At 42.9% G+C, this 19,242-nt stretch overlaps 2 protein-coding genes and 1 pseudogene across 4 annotated transcripts; 1 reads left to right on the top strand and 2 right to left on the bottom strand.

Annotated features, from left to right (window-relative positions):
- Positions 1 to 21: 21 nt before the first annotated feature.
- Positions 22 to 11,322, top strand: sfxn3 (sideroflexin 3). Of its 2 annotated transcripts, none has more exons than XM_061791027.1 (11): positions 22 to 136; positions 815 to 988; positions 1,981 to 2,151; positions 2,496 to 2,594; positions 3,814 to 3,889; positions 3,978 to 4,063; positions 4,147 to 4,274; positions 8,125 to 8,174; positions 8,270 to 8,319; positions 8,411 to 8,458; positions 9,017 to 11,322. In XM_061791027.1, exons 2-11 carry the CDS (start codon positions 825 to 827, stop codon positions 9,111 to 9,113), a joined length of 969 nt encoding a protein of 322 aa, XP_061647011.1. In that variant the 5' UTR covers positions 22 to 136; positions 815 to 824; the 3' UTR covers positions 9,114 to 11,322. The 2 variants fall into 2 exon arrangements, with proteins under 2 accessions (XP_061647011.1, XP_061647010.1); XM_061791026.1 differs by having other exon boundaries at positions 30 to 166.
- Positions 11,323 to 11,557: 235 nt separating this feature from the next.
- LOC133486212 (peroxiredoxin-like 2A) lies at positions 11,558 to 16,300 on the bottom strand. 2 transcript variants are annotated; one of them, XM_061791028.1, is made up of 7 exons: positions 16,147 to 16,291; positions 15,548 to 15,726; positions 14,338 to 14,517; positions 13,422 to 13,513; positions 13,216 to 13,356; positions 12,638 to 12,793; positions 11,558 to 12,147 (listed from the first exon to the last, which is right to left on the bottom strand). In XM_061791028.1, exons 2-7 carry the CDS (start codon positions 15,696 to 15,698, stop codon positions 12,052 to 12,054), a joined length of 816 nt encoding a protein of 271 aa, XP_061647012.1. In that variant the 5' UTR covers positions 15,699 to 15,726; positions 16,147 to 16,291; the 3' UTR covers positions 11,558 to 12,051. The 2 variants fall into 2 exon arrangements, with proteins under 2 accessions (XP_061647012.1, XP_061647013.1); XM_061791029.1 differs by lacking the exon at positions 12,638 to 12,793 and having other exon boundaries at positions 16,147 to 16,300.
- A 1,216-nt stretch (positions 16,301 to 17,516) lies between these two features.
- Positions 17,517 to 19,142, bottom strand: LOC133486213 (peroxiredoxin-like 2A; annotated as a pseudogene).
- Between the last annotated feature and the right edge of the window lie 100 nt (positions 19,143 to 19,242).

The raw sequence follows: 19,242 nt of genomic DNA, 5'->3' as shown, positions 1-19,242 counted from the left end.
GCTCCCGCTGGTCTCTTTCGTGTGTATTTCACGGTTTACGTACTATCAACATAGAGTAAAAGCCGGATTCCCAAACACGTGTAAGGGCACGTGAAGGTAACACAGCTCTAGCAGCCGGTTGCAGTGATATTGAGAGGTCAGTCGTCTTCATATTCCACCTAAACAGGTAACGCTCGGATTTCATGTAAATTACTGACTGTTTGTATTTTCTCGATTCATATCATAACGACACAACTGCGTGCTTTAAGCCTCCCTGCGATACTTTAAGAGCGGGGAGCTAGCCCTCGCTCGCCGAGGCGGGTCGTAGCCCGGATGACTCGTTAACCATGAGGGCGCCGAAATGGTGGAATTTGGGGATGAAGCTCTTCACTTATTTTGCTAACGCAATGTCGCAATTCGGGTGGCTCGTCCGTTTTTTGTATCCCAATATGTCACATTTGGAACTGAATTTGAGCTGGAAGGCGAGCCGGTCGGTGTGCTGCATTGTGTGGACTCAGCTCAACAGTCACGCGCAAAGTCTGACGACAAATCTTTTGAATGGAATTGGCAGGAAGCGTTGTGAATGCCATTCATAGTTTACATCGATTGTTTACACAACATACAACAATAGCTCAAATATGTTTTTGCCCTTGAACGCACCATACCAGCTGTTGTGCACACTGGTTGTCCATCAATAACTAATAGGACCCATATTATGCTTCCTCCCCTACACACAATTAAAGTGAGGTTGTTTAATTGAATTTTTTTCTAATAATAACAGGTACCCATATTGGTGGGTGTTAAACTAATAGTGTCCCTTTTTTTCTGGTGCAAGGAAATCCAAGATGTCTGGAGAACTGCCCCTCAACATCAACATCAAAGAGCCGCGATGGGACCAAGGAGCGTTCATGGGCCGCGCCAAGCACTTCTTCATGGTCACGGACCCCAGGAACGTCCTGCTATCCTCCGGGACGCTGGAGGAGGCCCGGGTGATCGTGGAGAACTACAGGTAGGAGGCTCGGCTTGCTTTGCAGCCAGGGTGACGGATGAACGAGGAAGCCGTTACATTTTGGTGTGGATTGAGGAATTAACTCCTTCACTGCCATTGACGGCTTTAGAAGTCAAATATCCGTGTTCACCGGGAAGGCTGACACCGAATGAGTTAAAAATGTCATTTTCACTGCCACCGTCATCTTCCATTGCAGTGACCCACCTGATGCTGCACGGCAAGCCTTTTTGAACGTTTATTCCATATACTGTACTTGATACGCAGCTTAAGGTCCATTTGCTAACTAGTACGCTCTTTAACCTCACTAGTTGGACAACTTTTGCGTGCTCGTAGGACAACTGCAAGTTACGAGTGAGACGAAACTGTGCTCTAGTTCACAACTACTAGTAGGACTTGTGACATTACAAAATTCTACCAGTTTACATAGAGCGCTTCACTTGTAAATGACAATGCAATACATTTAAATAAGTTCCATTTTGGGTTCTGTGGTTGTCACACACACAAAAACAATCAATGAAAAAGCAAAACTTGATTCTTTACGTGTACGTCTTTACATTTTATTTACTGGAGTGGACGGCGTACCTGGAAATTAATTGAGGCACAGTGTCTGTTTTTTAATTTCAGATCATGCCACTACTTGTGGAAGTAGGGTAATATTGTAGTTGCAGTGTATGATATATAAAATAGATTATTATTTTTTTTTACATTCAATTACAGTGAACAAAAAATAAATTACCATTAAATCACAATTAAAAACAAATGTAATTGCATGCATTAAAGTTAAATTGCAATTAACCTACAATAATCAATATAAAAAAGAATTGCAAATACAATAATACATTTTAAAATAATAAAACAAAATTACCACAGCTAAATTAAAATTACAAATAAAAAAAGAAGTTAATTGAAGTTAAATGAAAACTCCATCAAATAAATCAAACAAAAATTACAAATGGAAATGAAAACAAATTGAAGTATTTATTACTCCCCAGGGCCGGGGTGGTGGCGCCCGGCCTGACGGAGGACCAGCTGTGGCGGGCCAAGTACGTGTACGATTCGGCCTTCCACCCCGACACCGGCGAGAAGATGTTCGTGATCGGCCGGATGTCCGCTCAGGTGCCCATGAACATGTCCATCACTGGCTGCATGCTCACCTTCTACAGGTAGCGCCTTAGTGACGGCACAGCCGTGTGTCTAAACTGTGTGTGTTCCTCGTGCAACCGCTACGCTGAATGAGTGTACATTTCATCCAAATAAATGCACTGACAGAGCAGCACGGGAACTGAAATAGAGGTTTAATCCCAGTTGAGTGAAAATCCTCTTAAAGACTCGAAAGAAAAAAAAACAAAAAAACGTCATCTCAACTTGGGCGGAGGCAACACGTTGGTAGTCATGCAAGAGTGTTGAGCGTTGAACGTGTCAAGTGATTCATTCACTCATTGAATGAGCACTCATGCTCACGTGGTGGCGTAGTAATAATTATTAACCATTTGTCACATGCTTACAGGACCACACCGGCGGTGGTGTTCTGGCAGTGGGTTAACCAATCCTTCAACGCAGTGGTCAACTACACCAACCGCAGTGGAGACGCTCCCATGACAGTCAAGTATGGACCACCTCTCACTTTCACCCAGATCAGGGGTGGGCAAATATTTCTTGCATTCATTCAGCAGTTTTTGTTTTTGTTTTGTTTTGTTTTGTTTTTTTCCTTCCCTAAAATAATTCAAATGTATCTATTCATTTTCAGGGTATTGTTATTCATTTATCATTCAATACATTGTTTATTTATATATAAATATTTGTATTGAATGGTTATATAATTGGTTAAGAATAAATTGTAAATAATACGATTACAAATTTGCATGCTTAATTTTTATAGAAAAATGTTTTCTCCTAAATTTGGCTAGTTACGAGGAGATAGGCTTACATGGAAAAGGATGACGCGCTGTGTTGCCGACCCCTAAAGGGAAGGAAGGAAGAAGAATACAATTCAAATAATCATTCATTTTATGAAAACTATTTTGTTTCATTATTTTAACTGTTTTCTTCTAAAATTGGCTAGTTAAAATAAAAATTCAATTTGATAAATAATTTAATGTATTGTAAATAAAATACAAAATTGTAAAATAAACAATTGCACGATTAACATTTTATTACAATCAATAATTGGTTAATAAATGAAATTATTTTCAACAATACTTTTAATGTTTCAGTTTTCAGTTATTTTATAAAAATATATTTTTTTTTTATTAATTTAGCGTGTTCTCCTAAAATATATTCATTTAATTCCTTAAATTGTGAATGAATTGTAGATAAAAGAAACATAAGTCATATAAACAATATAAACATTATTATTATATCATATAAACCATTTTACATTAAACAAGTATGATTGTGTTGTATTTTAAATAATTTGTGAAATTATAATTAACATTTAAAATGAGCATCAATTATTTTAGAAAAGTAATAGTTTCATTTAACAAGCAGTTTTTACCCCCAAAAATATTCGTGTCATAGTAAATGTTAACTAAATGCCAGTAAATTAAAGAATTAGTCAAATTTAAAAATGCACATTTTATTTTGTATTAGTTCTAAATAATTGTTTAATTGTAATTCCATTATGAATCAACAAAATGAGCAGGAATTGTGTAATTTTTAAAATGATTCTATATATTTTACTCCCCGCCCCAAACTTCATGTATGAATGACCTGGCCCATCTTCCCCTTTCAAAACAAATGAAAAGTTTGCCCACCCCTGCCCTCCCCGATGCCTGATTGGATGAAGACAGGGGGGAAAAAAAACCCTGATGTGTGTGTATTTGCAGTCAGCTCGGTGCGGCCTACGTGAGCGCCACGACTGGCGCCGTGGTCACCGCCCTGGGCCTGAAGTCTCTGGCCACGGTAACGTCGCATCAATGCGACCGACTGCTTGTTCAATGGAAAGGTGATTTTTCTGGTGGTTTTAAGTGTGTCCGTGCCCCCCCCTCAGCGTCTCCCGCCCATCATCAGCCGCTTCGTGCCCTTCGCCGCCGTCGCCGCTGCCAACTGTATCAACATTCCTTTCATGAGACAGAGGTGAGATCTCCTTCGCTTCCACAGCTGCACGCGACGCAGCTCTACTCAGCTCGTGTTTCTGTGCCCCCCCCCCCGCCCCCAAGGGAGTTAAAGTACGGCATTCCCGTGACGGACGAGAACGGGAACAGGTTAGGAGAGTCTGCCAACGCGGCCCAGCTGGCTATCATGCAGGTGGTGGTGTCCAGGATCGGCATGGCGGTGCCAGCTATGGGTAAACACCATGTCATTTTATCGCGCACACAATTGGGAAAAGGTTTTCTTACAAAGTCAGTCATGGAAGAAATTCCACTGGGAAGTCAAGATGCCACTGTAGGTGCGTGAATTAACTGTGAAATCAAAAGGAACGCACAATTAGGCACCTGTTGAAGTTTGGATTTGCCGCGCTGACATGTATTTTCTCTTAGTGGTCACATTTTGTGAATGGCATTTAAAAATTGCCCGAAAAAAAAAAAAGTCACACATTTAGTCAAAGTAGGCTGAGGGAAACAAATGTGTAGTCTTAAATTAAACCCGCACATACCTTGTACACCTAATAAAGTTTGCGCTTCCTGCTGTAAGATCGTGCCGACGTGTATTCTCTCCTCGTTATCACATTCAGTGAATGAGAGTCCTCGCATTGGATCAAAGTAGCCTTAAGAACGTCTTAAATGGCTTCATTAAACCTGCAGAAAGAGAATGTTTGCATTTGCCGCATGGCTGTAAGAACGCGCTGACTTCAATTCAGTTTGTTGTAGTACACGGTGTTACATCAATAACATTACATTGGAGTTGTCCTGTTGCAACGATGTTATGCAATTTTCGTACGTAGCTACTGGCATGCTACTGTGGAAATGCTGACTTAAACAGGTTGTCGAGAGCCCAACTATATTGCTTGGTGAAAACATGGCTATTTATAGTAGTGATAATTAAAATGCAGCCCTATGGGGGGCACAAGTCAGTGCAAACTGTAGGCCGGTCCCAAGCCCGGATAAATGCAGAGGGTTGCGTCAGGAAGGGCATCCGGCTTAAAACCTTGCCAAACAAATATGAGCGTTCATCCAAAGAATTCCATACCGGATCGGTCGTGGCCCGGGTTAACAACGTCCGCCACCGGCGCCGTCAACCTGCAGGGCGCTGTTGGAAATCCAGCTACTGTGGGTCGAAGTCAAAGTCAAAGAAGAAGAAGAGGTGGAAAGCGGGTTCTTCGGCAGAAAGAGAAGAGGAAAACACAGAGCCTAGAACTGAATGTGGGGACTTTGAATGTTGGGACTATGACAGGAAAATCTCGGGAGTTGGTTGACATGATGATTAGGAGAAAGGTTGATATATTGTGCGTCCAGGAGACCAGGTGGAAAGGCAGTAAGGCTAGAAGTTTAGGGGCAGGGTTGAAATGATTTGACCATGGTGTAGATGGGAAGAGAAATGGAGTCGGGGTTATTTTAAAAGAAGAGTTGGCTAAGAATGTCTTGGAGGTGAAAAGAGTATCAGATCGAGTGATGAGGCTGAAATTTGAAATTGAGGGTGTTATGTGTAATGTGATTAGTGGCTATGCCCCACAGGTAGGATGTGACCTAGAGGTGAAAGAGAAATTCTGGAAGGAGCTAGATGATGTAGTTCTGAGCATCCCAGACAGAGAGAGAGTCGTAATTGGTGCAGATTGTAATGGACATGTTGGTGAAGGTAATAAGGGTGATGAAGAAGTGATGGGTAAGTACGGTATCCAGGAAAGGAACTTGGAGGGACAGATGGTGGTAGACTTTGCAACAAGGATGCAAATGGCTGTAGTGAACACTTTTTTCCAGAAGAGGCACGAACATAGGGTGACCTACAAGAGCGGAGGTAGAAGCACACAGGTGGATTACATCTTGTGCAGACGATGTAATCTGAAGGAGGTTACCAACTGTAAGGTAGTGGTAGGGGAGAGTGTGGCTAGACAGCATAGGATGGTGGTGTGTAAGATGACTCTGGTGGTGGGGAGGAAAATTAGGAAGACAAAGGCAGAGAAGAGAACCATGTGGTGGAAGCTGAGACAGGACGAGTGTTGTGCAGCTTTTCGGGAAGAGGTGATACAGGCTCTCGGTGGACGGAAAGAGCTTCCAGAAGACTGGACCACTGCAGCCAAGGTGATCAGAGAAGCAGGCAGGAGAGTACTTGGTGTATCTTCTGGCAGGAAAGGAGAGAAGGAGACTTGGTGGTGGAACCTCACAGTACAGGAAATCATACAAGGAAAACGGTTAGCTAAGAAGAAGTGGGACACTGAGAGGACCGAGGAGAGGCGAAAGGAATACAGACAGACAGAGGGATATAGATGGGAAGGATGTGCAGCAGGTTAGGGTGATTAAGGATAGAGATGGAAATATGTTGACTGGTGCCAGCAGTGTGCTAGGTAGATGGAAAGAATACTTCGAGGAGTTGATGAATGAGGAAGATGATAGAGAAGGGAGAGTAGAAGAGGCAAGTGTGGTGGACCAGGAAGTGGCAATGATTAGTAAGGGGGAAGTTAGAAAGGCATTAAAGAGAATGAAAAATGGAAAGGCAGTTGGTCCTGATGACATTCCTGTGGAGGTATGGAAGCATCTAGGAGAGGTGGCTGTGGAGTTTTTGACCAGCTTGTTCAATAGAATTCTAGTGCGTGAGAAGATGCCTGAGGAATGGAGGAAAAGTGTACTGGTGCCCATTTTTAAGAACAAAGGTGATGTGCAGAGCTGTGGCAACTATAGAGGAATAAAGTTGATGAGCCACACAATGAAGTTATGGGAAAGAGTAGTGGAGGCTAGACTCAGGACAGAAGTGAGTATTTGCGAGCAACAGTATGGTTTCATGCCTAGAAAGAGTACCACAGATGCATTATTTGCCTTGAGGATGTTGATGGAAAAGTACAGAGAAGGTCAGAAGGAGCTACATTGTGTCTTCGTAGAGCTAGTGAAAGCCTATGACAGAGTACCCAGAGAGGAACTGTGGTACTGCATGCGGAAGTCTGGAGTGGCAGAGAAGTATGTGAGAATAATACAGGACATGTACGAGGGCAGCAGAACAGCGGTGAGGTGTGCTGTCGGTGTGACAGAAGAATTTAAGGTGGACGTGGGACTGCATCAGGGATCAGCCCTGAGCCCCTTCCTTTTTGCAGTGGTGATGGATAGGCTGACAGATGAGGTTAGACTGGAATCCCCGTGGACCATGATGTTTGCAGATGACATTGTGATCTGCAGTGAAAGCAGGGAGCAGCTGGAGGAACAGTTAGAAAGATGGAGGCATGCACTGGAAAGAAGAGGAATGAAGATTAGCCGAAGTAAAACAGAATATATGTGCATGAATGAGAGGGGTGGTGGGGGAAGAATGAGGCTACAGGGAGAAGAGATGGCAAGGGTAGAGGACTTTAAATACTTGGGGTCAACCGTCCAGAGCAATGGTGAGTGTGGTCAGGAAGTGAAGAAACGGGTCCAAGCAGGTTGGAACGGGTGGAGGAAGGTGTCAGGTGTGCTATGTGACAGAAGAGTCTCTGCTAGGATGAAGGGCAAAGTTTATAAAACAGTGGTGAGGCCAGCCGTGATGGACGGATTCGAGACAGTGGCACTGAAGAGAAAACAGGAAGCAGAGCTGGAGGTGGCGGAAATGAAGATGTTGAGGTTCGCTCTCGGAGTGACCAGGTTGGATAAAATTAGAAATGAGCTCATCAGAGGGACAGCCAAGGTTCGATGTTTTGGAGACAAAGTTAGAGAGAGCAGACTTCAATGGTTTGGACACGTCCAGAGGAGAGAGAGTGAGTATATTGGTAGAAGGATGATGAGGATGGAGCTGCCAGGCAAGAGAGCTAGAGGAAGACCAAAGAGAAGGTTGATGGATGTCGTGAGGGAAGACATGATGGCAGTTGGTGTTCGAGAGGAGGATGCAGGAGATAGGCTCTCATGGAAAAGGATGACGCGCTGTGGCGACCCCTAACGGGACAAGCCGAAAGGAAAAGAAGAAGAAGAAGAAGATAGTAGTGATAGTTAAAGTTGCGCCACCTGTTATTTGTTTTAAAGCAGAGATGAGATGAGGCATTTACGAGCTTTTTGTTTTGTTGTACCCCCCCACCCTTGCAGCTATCCCTCCCGTCATAATGAACACACTGGAGAAGCGAGCCTTCATGAAGGTAATATTCTTCAGTCATGTTGGGGGCCCTGCTGGCGTTTAGCTCAAAAGAGTCTGTCAACATTCCAATATTAACATATAGTCGTCTCCCTGCAGCGCTTCCCTATTCTCAACGCTCCCATCCAGGTGGGGCTCGTGGGTTTGTGGTAAGTCGGCGGTAGGATTTAACATAGCGCCTATCTCTGTTTTGGACTTGGAACAGTCTCAAAATAACCCCGCCCTCTCTTTGATTGACAGCTTGGTGTTTGCCACCCCGCTGTGCTGCGCCCTGTTCCCACAGAAAAGGTAACGCGTGCGCACACACCAAAAAACAGAACACAGACAAAACCTTTTAACAAAAAAACACACATAACAAACAAATACACAAAGTCCACACTCAAAAACGCACACGAAAAATGGACACGTATGCACGTACCACGCACAAATGCGCGCACGCTAGAAATCACTCACAAAAAAAACAAAACACTCAAAAACAAAACCCGCACACACAAAAGTGTTTAAATGCACAAAAATTACATGCGCACACCCAAAAAACACATGCACGATAAAAAATTGCGCACACAAAAAACTAAACATATTTTAAAAAATGCAAAAAAACACACCCACACAAAAACAGGCACGCAAAGAAGTATACTAAAAACCAACAAAAAGAAATTACACGCACTCAACAAAACATGGACAGAAAAACTAAATGTACACTCAAACCATGCACCAAAAGCATAACATGCACACCAAAAACACACTCTTAAATGCACACAACACAACACACGCAGTTGTGTAAACAATGCGGTTTGTTCCGCCCCTTTCGGTGGTGTAATGGCGTCCCGGGTCGTACGTTTGCAGCTCTATGAAAGTGAGCGGGCTGGAGCCGGAGCTTCAGGACAGGATTCGACAGAGCAACAAGACCACCACCCTGGTCTACTTCAACAAGGGCCTGTAGGACCTCCACGCGCACGGCACGGCACACACACACACACACACACACACACACACACGCACGCATATGGGTACACAAGCAATTTATTTATGTTTTTGGAAACGCAAGTCCAGCACACTGAGGAAAGACGTTTGTGTGTAAAAGTAACGTTACTGATGTATTTCGCTATGAACTTGAATGTAAGATCCCTGTCCTATTGTACTTCTACACTGGTAGTATTGTTGATTTATTTCAAAATGACAACCCCTGTTTTTGCTGTCGGCCTCAGTGTTAAAGTGGTGCACCTTTCCTTTAAGCCAGGGGTGGGCGACCTCCAGTTCGTGGGCCACACTATAGAGCACTTGATTCGGCCCACTATGAAATTATACAACCAAAATGCTGATAAAAATACACCAGAAGAGTGGAAAAATGTATTTCAGTACAGGGTTTTTTTTTTTTTTTTTTTTACTTCAGAGCAAAACGATTCCTGATTTTATTTTGTGTGATTTTAATAATCGTATCTTAAAGCTAACAAGATCCAAAGTTCTCAATCACAAAATTAGAATAGCAAAGTAAACCTCTTTTTTATTGACATAAAATAAGGGAACACTGTCATATGAATGCTTGTAATAAAATGAGCAACTATGGCCCTTTGAGGACTCCATACAAACTTTAACATGGTTCCCCACCCCTGCTTTAAGTGTACTTAAACCCCTTTGTATTACAGGTAATGAGCTACTGAATGTACGTAGTCCGACTACTATGCTACTGTTACACAGCGGATGAGAACACACACTTACAAACAGCTTAGTGCTAATGTTGGCCAAAGTTAACCGCGAGAAAAGTGAGTCCCTAAAGTTGTCGTTGTAACCCGACCACACCCTGCCGTGTTTCAAACTACGAAGCCATACAGTCATGAAACAAGCAGACATTTTGTTGGACAAGCTTTCCTCTTTACGTGGCATTATTTTAAAGTTCTAACATACTTGATGGTGCAAAGACTAGTTATTCTATGTTGGACATTATATATGTAGGTGTGGAACATGTAAACAGGATTATAAAATGGAATATTCTATATTCATGGAAATGCAGTTAGGAAAAATGCTTTTAGTGTTTGTGTGGTGTTTTTGCAGTGTTGGTCATAACAGGGTTTTTATTAATAATATACAGTTTATATCGATACATACGCACTCATTTCTCAAATAGTGGCCGTAGCGCGAATAGACGCTATCATTCGAGCGAACGAGTTGACTGCGATGTAGCAAAGCCACGTACCGACGGTTCAAAACCAGAACCTACCGGCGGCCACTCGTCAAAAGCAGTTGCCGAATCCCGTGCGCAACGCAATAGCGCAGTCGAGTTCAGCTGCGTCGCTCACTTAAGGCGTATTTTCCACAGCAAACGGACAATATATATATATATATATATATATATATATATATATATATATCGTCATGGGAAACCTAATGAATAATAAGAGAAACTATTCATACAGCACATTTTGCTGGTTTATTTCACACTGATACGAGTCCAAATTCCAGCCGTGTCATTTATTTCAACTGTTGGAATTCTTGAAAGGTTTCATTCCAATGTCCTTTTATTGTATATAATAGTTCATCTCATTATACCTCACCTACAGGAATCATAACTTTCATTTCAACCTGTCAAAGCATTTGTCGCTCCCAGGTAAGGACGACACAAAGTCAAGGAACCATATTCATGTTTAGAATCATGCTGCAAAGTTAAATACTGAAGATTGCACTTGCCGAGTGCGCTCGTTATGAACTGCTGATTTCGTCACTGGAAGGTTTTTGTACAGTACTGATACATATTACTGTTACAACGCATCCAAAGAGGGACAAGTTTATGACGAAAAGAAATGCGTTTTTCCCACAAGCTTTATTCGAAGTGGTTTTGCACCATGTCATTATGCATAAAAAGAGTATTTTAAAGAGCTACATTACATCTCATTGTGTGTGTGTGTGTGTGTGTGTGATGCGTTCTCGTGATGTCCCAATCAAGCACATTGGAATGGCACAAATTAAGATGTGTACTGAAGCCACAAATGTTAAGACAATCCATGAATATGTTTTCACAGTCATGTAGTGCTGTCAGCATTGGTGCGGTGTACTCGCTTTTTGGGTTTTTTTTTTTTTCATTGTGTTGGCATATATAAATTACTTGGACGTGTATTTTACTCAGTACTAGAATAAAAGATGTGACTGACATCCAATTATGTCCATTTGATAGCGTGCATACAGGGTTTTTCCTGCACATTAAGGCATGACTTATTGATTTTATTAAAAAAAAAAATTCTGATATGGTTACCTTATCCACATGGAGTCAAAATATTCAAAATAGCTCTCCTGATGCAAACTACAACCATGGACAGATTAATTCCAAAACCAATCATTAACTTTTGGCTGTCATTACGGTAAGGTTTAAATATAACAAAGTCAAACAGTCAATGAGTGTTGTACTGTAGTTGTCTATTTATTGCAGTTGTTTTAGTCTCACACCCCCACACTGCAGAAGGCCTCAGAATAATGATTGCGGCGCTGTCTGAGGAATGCGCGTGTTTGAGCATCAAACTTGCTCCTCTCGTCGCTGAGTGTACAGAGACAAGTCATCATTGTTACACACACAACCGCATAACGCCACATATGTCAGTTCGGACCGAGGCCAGCCGGAGTGTCGGCGTGGGAGACAAACTCGTGGCAATCGGAAGTTCATATCATTGAACTGCAAAATCAGCGTGTTTCCATACCCGTCTAGCTTTTCAAGTGCCCACAAAGGTCATCATTTCACCAATTGAGTCACTTGAACATTTTTCACAGCTTTTTGTCTCACAATAGAGGTTGCCTACTGTAAACTGGTCTAGATGTCCATGCTGGACATAGTGTATTTGTAATAAGTACTTTCTAGTTCGACCATTTTATATATTCGGTGCTCTAATAGAAACTTATTTGCGAGGTACAATTTTCTTGGCGGCTCGGAGAACATCCGCCACTTCCACTTTGTTGCCGAACTCCTTCTCGCGGTGCTCCAGTAGGACCCCCTGTAGACCACAACGTGGAGGTTACACAAAATGAGCGAGCGGTCTCTCATATTATGGAAAGCCACAAAGCATTTATTCCATATCTTTAATATCCAGCTTTAGGTCCATGTACTAGCACAAGCTTTGTGCACACTAGTAAAGCATTTCTGCCTACAAGTAGCACAATTGTGTCTTAGCCTTGTCCTCGAATAGCACCGGTAATTGTCTTCCTAGGGTGCAGAAAAGTCATAGCGGGGAAGGAAGGAAAAGAAAAATTTAAACAGTAAGACTGTTGTTCTACCACTGCGGACAAAACGTGTACTAGTACATGGACTTCAACTTTAATTAAAATTCTCAAATGAGAGCATATATTCAATATCCAGCTCAGGGTCCATATACAAGTACGCTCTGTCCTTAAACTGAATATAAAGGATCTGGAATAAAATTGCTCAAACGGCTTGCCATACTTCCCATGTACGTACAGTATGTGTGCGCGTTTCCTGTACGCTACCTGTTCTCCCGCACCGATGACAAAGACGCCCCCCAGGATGAAGCCCTCGCCCAACATGTTGCCCTGGTAGCCGGACCTCCAGGCCCGCATGAAGTTCTGCAACACGCTGAAGCGCAACAGCCCCATAGCGCCCATTTTTGCCCCGTAGAAATGTTTCTGTTAAGTAAAGCGTGCTCGTCAGTGGATTCCAAATCAACGAATGAATGGAGCCTGGGTCTGGAGGAGACCCCTTCCATATTTCCAACAAACGGCTTTGAAATTATATTAACTATACATTTACTCATGGCATGAATCATTTAAAGGGGACATAACATTTCAGGATGAACCTTTGCACTATGCAACGTATACAGGTGAACTTAACTCATTGACCAAGAGCCCTCTCCAGTTCAGTTCATGGATATTTGACTTCAAAAGCCATCAATGGCAGTTGAATTAGTTCATTTGAAATGTTTTGTGAGAAGTGCAGGTCTCCTTTAAAATGGGAGTTCTATGTTTAAGTGTTTAGTGAGCCTACTGGTGGCACTAGCGAGCAACTTCGTAATTCCGTAGTGAAAGTTCTGCATTGTGTGCGGGCTGACCTTTTGGTCGATGTAAATTTCCCCGGCGAAGTGCGGTCTGAAGTCCTGGATCTCTGTGCCGACGCGCTCCTTCACCACGGCCACCAGAGGGACCCCGAGCTCTTCCAGCTGGGGCTTCAGAGAGGACAGCTCGGAAGCCTCCTGCAAGGAAACATTTGAGTTTCCGACACATTGTACTCTCTGAACGCCGAAACATGCGAGCTCACCTCTCTGCACAAAAATCATCCGGGCCTCCGCACGGCCATGACGACGGCGCCGTTCTTTTCCCACAGACTCTTTGCTTTGATGACCTTGCCATCTGCAGACACAACCAAGACAAATGCCTTTACTAACAATCATTTCTGCTTTTTTTAATAAAAAAACATTATGGAAAATGTACTTTAATGGCTTGGAAACATAGTTGGGTCTTTGGAGTGCCTGCTCACCCAAAAACTGTGAAATGAAACAAGTAAGAGGTGGTGCTGGCATAAATACTATCAGAAGCACTGACCTACGTTTAAGACAGATTCTTAAAATTGCTCAGTGAAACTGTACTGTTCATTCTCTTGGCTGCACTGCTTCCAGTACAAATGGATAATTTGATTATGATTTTTTTTTTTTGTCCAATCGGATTTGCGCTTCAATGTGTTGCCATGTCAATCTAATTTGCCCAGAGCCTTCAGAATCAGTAATGTTGGCCAATTGAAATGCAATTATATTACAAATTGGCAGTATTTAACTAAAAAGATTTAAAATTCTTATGACACTGTGTCATTACTACTTTGGGAAATATGCTATGACTCAATTAAGTCCCGGGGTGGGGAAAAAAAAAATACAAGTTTTTTTATCAGAATAATCTATTTGCCAATTATGTCAAAAACAAGAACTTTGTCTCCATGAAAATATTTTGTGATAAATATATGGCAGGTTGCTGGTCGGGCTGTTGAGTTTGTTTTGGGAAATTTTGACATTCACTTGCTAAAATTAAGATAATCCAATGATACCAAGAGGGAAAATTACAGGAGTATTGAGCTGATTGTTTCAAAAATACAAACAAAATACAAATATGAATTTAAAAAATTAAGAGGAAAAAAAAAAAAAGGCCACCAAGACAGGCACATAGTTAAGAGGTTCTAATCGTACCGTCAACAGTGGAGAGCAGGTCAGCATCGGCGAGATATTCCGGCGTGGCCTTTCCTACTTTGGGAAGAGTCAGATTGGAGTTGACCAAGAAGATGCCGGCGAGGGCAGCTCCCACAGCCCCAAGACCCAGAGACCACATGCCTATCCCAAACAGGTCCACGGCAAACACGGACCCCAACGCTGCGGCAAACAGAAACCAACACATGACAACGTTTGATGATCGTAGTGCGCTACCTAATTACTTTTTAAATGAACATTATTTTACAATAAATCCTTCGCACAAGGACATCAAATCAGTCTGGGACATATCAACGTGACCTTCATGAGCCACAGAGTCAAAATTCGCTTGAGTGAAGAGAGAAAAAAAAGTCGCACAATTGTGTGAAGTCCAACTTACCGAAAATAAAAAAATCATTATGGCTTGTGTCTTCAGACAAGTTAAATACAGGTACATGTATATCATTTATATACACAACCACAAAGTCTAAACATCGAATATTGTAATCTGGTGGCTCTGTGGTGACATCTTGTATTTAAAAAAAAAAAACAGACATCGTTGACGTTAAAGTTCCTACAGTTTCTTTGATCCGGTCTCCTCCGCCATTCACGCGAAGCGGGAGGAAGAGCTTAGACCCTTTTTGCCGAATGCCCAAGTAGGTGGAGCATATACCGGATGAGACTTTATAAAAACTGATTTTTCTTTACATTCGCTTTAGGAAGTAAAACAGCACACCCACTGAAGACACCTGGTGAAGGAGAGTGAACAGGAAGCTGCTTTTAGCGAGATAATGTCACCTCGTGGCGTTTGGTCAGCGTTTCTGCAATTAATAAAGCCTTGCGAAAATTGTTTTGAGTTATACTGTCCAAAATAGACAGATTATCGTTTCCTATTCGCCATCACCACTACCCCCTCAGTGGTGGAATCGGGGAAAAAAATGAAGAAAGCAAAATACAGTGATACCTGACATGCATGAGGAGATTTTTTTTTCATTATTTCCTATGTGGAAAAAACAATGACTGTGTTTGACAGTGAAGGTACCACTGAAAAAAGGATTCCCCCCCCCCCTCCCCCCCCCGCCACCGTTTCATTGTTCTGTTACACAGTTCAGCGCAATGCACCGTGGATAGCATGTAACACCGGTTCGGCAACAATCTGCAGGTTCCCGGGAAGTGACACAACAGACAATAATAGAATCCTGTGAATCCTTGCCTGGAGCGCGTTTTTCTGGCTCGGTACTGGCTTTGGCTCTACTTCTGTGAAAATGAGCAATCGGACTTCTTTCGAAGCGCGCAACGTACGAAGGGAATGCCACGCGGAGGTAGTAGGGAGGGGGGAGAGTTCGCCTCAATGCTGCCAGCATCGCCGCTGTGAGCACTTCACTACCCACGCTGGGGGAAAAAAACAAAAACGTACAGGTTTTATGCAAAACATGATGCCTTCAGGGACTCTGCAAGCCAAACTATGAATACGAAAACAATCAGGCAAAATAGTGTAAATCCCAACCTTTGAGCACATATTGCAAAATCTCACAGCACACCACACAAGCCAAAATAATAAATGAGTGGAAACACTGATTCGCAACAACGAATAATTTTGTCTTCAATGAACATAACACGTTTTAAGAGTGCACATCTCCTGACTGAGGCAGATGTCATCACTATCTCACCCTGCTGCCCTTTTATAACTTCCAACAGTCAATTACAACTCACTGTTTTCTCATGCGCAATTCACAAGGACACTAAAACAAAAGAATGAGCCTAAGGAAACATCGAGATAAACAATCAAACAAGAAAAAGTCATATACTAACTTGTCTCCATTGTTCGTCTCTCGATCAGCTCATTCCAAGACAAATCCAAAAACTTATACGGAGGTGTCAAAATGTCGATTTGGAAAGAAGGACAAAGTGTACTGGAACAACTGATAATGAATACTTGCTCAATGGAAGGGGAGGGGAATAAAAACACTCACAAGTGCCACAAGGAAGAGTTTAGATTGTGTAATTGTGCCACCGGTTGTGCTGTGTGCAAATTTATAGGCCCTCATCGAGGCTATGTATTGATTCGGGTCATATTAACAGATGTAAAATTGACAAAAAATAATTATCTTATGAGAGAAGCACAGTGAGAATCTAGTGTATGAACTCAATTAACCAATGTTTACTTTTTCACGAGCTTGTGTGAGTGTGTATTAAGACTGGGCGATACCCGCCTCTCTTCAAGTGGCACCTCAGTGAAATATTTTCAATTTGGGAACACATACCTCTGGTCAGAAATCCCCAACGGGGATAAAAATCACAATATTTCTTTAAACTTATAAAATGTATGATTCTATTCTGTTAATTATAACTATATATATATACATGATTTAAAGTGGTTTTGTGTGCGATACATTTCTTGCCACGAAGGTGTCCAAAGTGTCGCACATTTGACATAACGTCAATAACCTGGAACAGATTACATAGCATTTCCATTAGCTCATATGGTTCTCATTTCAATTTAATTTAAGGAGTCAAATGTTAAGTGACATTCAGACAAGACTAATGTAGTCAATTACGGTGAGACGCGTCATTCGCTGCAGTTAAAAACCTTCAAACGACACGCTTTATCATTTAATCTACCAACACAACAGCTAGCTTACATTTTAAGACAGCTCGTGGCACAAATTTATTGTGAAATTGTGAATTTGTGAATTCGTGACATGCTCGTGGCCCAAAACGTACATTTAAAACAAACCCAAACCAGTAGCGAAAGTGTTAAACTTAAAACACTGAGTGAAACCTTTAATAAACTGCTTCGCGGCTGCTAGCAACTACCTCGCGTTAGCGTTGAATTCTCGAAATAAAACACCGGACTGGTCTTTTATTGCTTGTCCCTCCGCGTTTATCTGAATTAGCCGTTTTATATGCGTGCTGCGGGTCGACAAGTTGATAATTTAGCTGCGGTATAAACGCTCAAATTGTCTCACCTGATAGTGACGACACGAAGATCAGTGAACCTGCTCTCGCGCAGGCGCACTAAATATCCCAGCAGGGAAAGAGAAACTAATCGAGCACAGATGGATCGCTCGCTGGGTGGATGACAAGATAGATAGATAGATAGATAGATAGATAGATAGATAGATAGATAGATAGATAGATAGATAGATAGATAGATAGATAGACAATTCAGTGGGAAAGTATTAGTCACCAACTCATTTATTATTGAATCACATGTGTTTCAAAAACTTTCATAGTTTGTTCTTCCTCGCAGCGTCTGGCTGGCTGTGCGGTTGCTAGCGTACAAACATCAGCGCTGCTCCCTCAGAAGAGTTTAAGAGTCAGCGCTTCATTATAGCACACAAAAAGGCCAGCACGGCGAACCAGAAATAACGAGGCGGCAAACTGTCAAAAGTGGCCCGTTTTGCCAGAATTCATAGCGACACCATCAGCCATTTACACATGCAATTTGAGGTCAGGTCTATCTTTTCATGTCATCTCGCATTTTGCGGGCTGTTGTGAGGACGGCCAGCATGTTGACTTTATCCCCAAACTCCTTCTCGCGGTGCTCCATCAGAATACCCTGAAAAATTACAAAACAAACAGAAAAAATGACTGGGATGCATTGGTGACATTTACACAGAAAAATGGGCAAAAATGTCATCTTTTAAAAGGGGTATGGCGTCTACCTGATCTCCAGGCCCAATGACAAAGACTCCTCCTAGCACCAGTCCTTCCCCTCTTAGGTTTCCTCTGAAGCCTCTCCGGTAGGCGCGCCACAGGTTCCTCCACACCCCAATTCGCAGGAACACGGAGAGGAACATCCAGCGCTCTTGAGGCCCGTAGAAATTTCTCTGCGAGGGTAACAGAAAAGCGGCTTAACGGCTTACACTTCCCAACCGCGAATTCCCGTTCCGCATAATTGCAGACCTGCTGATCCACGTAAACTTTGCCGTTGAAGTACTTCTTGAAGCAGTCCAGCTCCTTGCCCAGGTTCTCTTTGACAACAGCAAAGAGAGGCACCTCCAGGTCCTGCAGCTGGGACTTGAGAGAGGACAGCTCCGCGGCCTCCTGCACGATCATATCAGTGTTACTTCGAAGGCCGACAGCTGACACAGCCTCTCGCACGAACAGTCACACACCTCTCTGCACAGCAATCATCCGGGCCGTCGGACGGCCATGACCACCGCGCCGCTCTTCTCCCAAAGACTTCTGGCCCGGTGTCTCTCATGAACTGAGACGGACACAAAAACACTCTTACATAAACGTTGCCTGTACAGTTGATAAAGCTTTTATGATGATTATTTCTACCATATTTCTATTATTTCCAACCAAAAATGTGTTTCAACCAGCTTTCCAGTGTGTATTGACCATTGCAAATAGTGGTAGTATTTGCACACAAAGTACAAAAAGAGCAGTTTTACCACCCCATTTCCTGACTTACCTCCTCCGGTGGTCTTCAGTTCCGTGCCCTCCAGGACCTGCAGGTCGGCCCACGTCGGCGCGGTCTGGAACCAGTCGGTGACGGAGCTGACGAGCTCGGCCACAAACAAGCTGACCGCCTTCAGGAGCGTGTTCAGCGTCACCATGGCCGCCTACAGTACGCATTTCATTTCTTCAACATTGTACAAGATTCGCCAACAAAATGTCCCGTCGGGAGACGTTACTCACCGGCCTGCGGTCGCCCACTAATGAGCGGGGATCTGCGGTTTAAGCCCTCAAATGAGCCCAATCCGTGTGAAAGCCTTTCTTACGTGAGCACGACATGACAGGAATTCCTCTCGAGGTGCATGATGTGAAACAAGGCTGCCGTTGAGCTGAGCCCTCAGTACCAGGCACTGCTGTTGCAACATAGTCACCAGCAGCGGGAAACGGTCAGGGCGAGTGGTGGATTTATCATTATGCAAACGCAGGCAATAATCTGGGGCC

This window comes from Phyllopteryx taeniolatus, chromosome 11 (assembly GCF_024500385.1).
Source record: "Phyllopteryx taeniolatus isolate TA_2022b chromosome 11, UOR_Ptae_1.2, whole genome shotgun sequence".
NCBI classification, from domain to species: Eukaryota; Metazoa; Chordata; class Actinopteri; order Syngnathiformes; family Syngnathidae; genus Phyllopteryx; species Phyllopteryx taeniolatus.
Note: the sequence above shows the minus strand (reverse complement) of the source record. Positions and strands in the feature narration are given on the sequence as shown.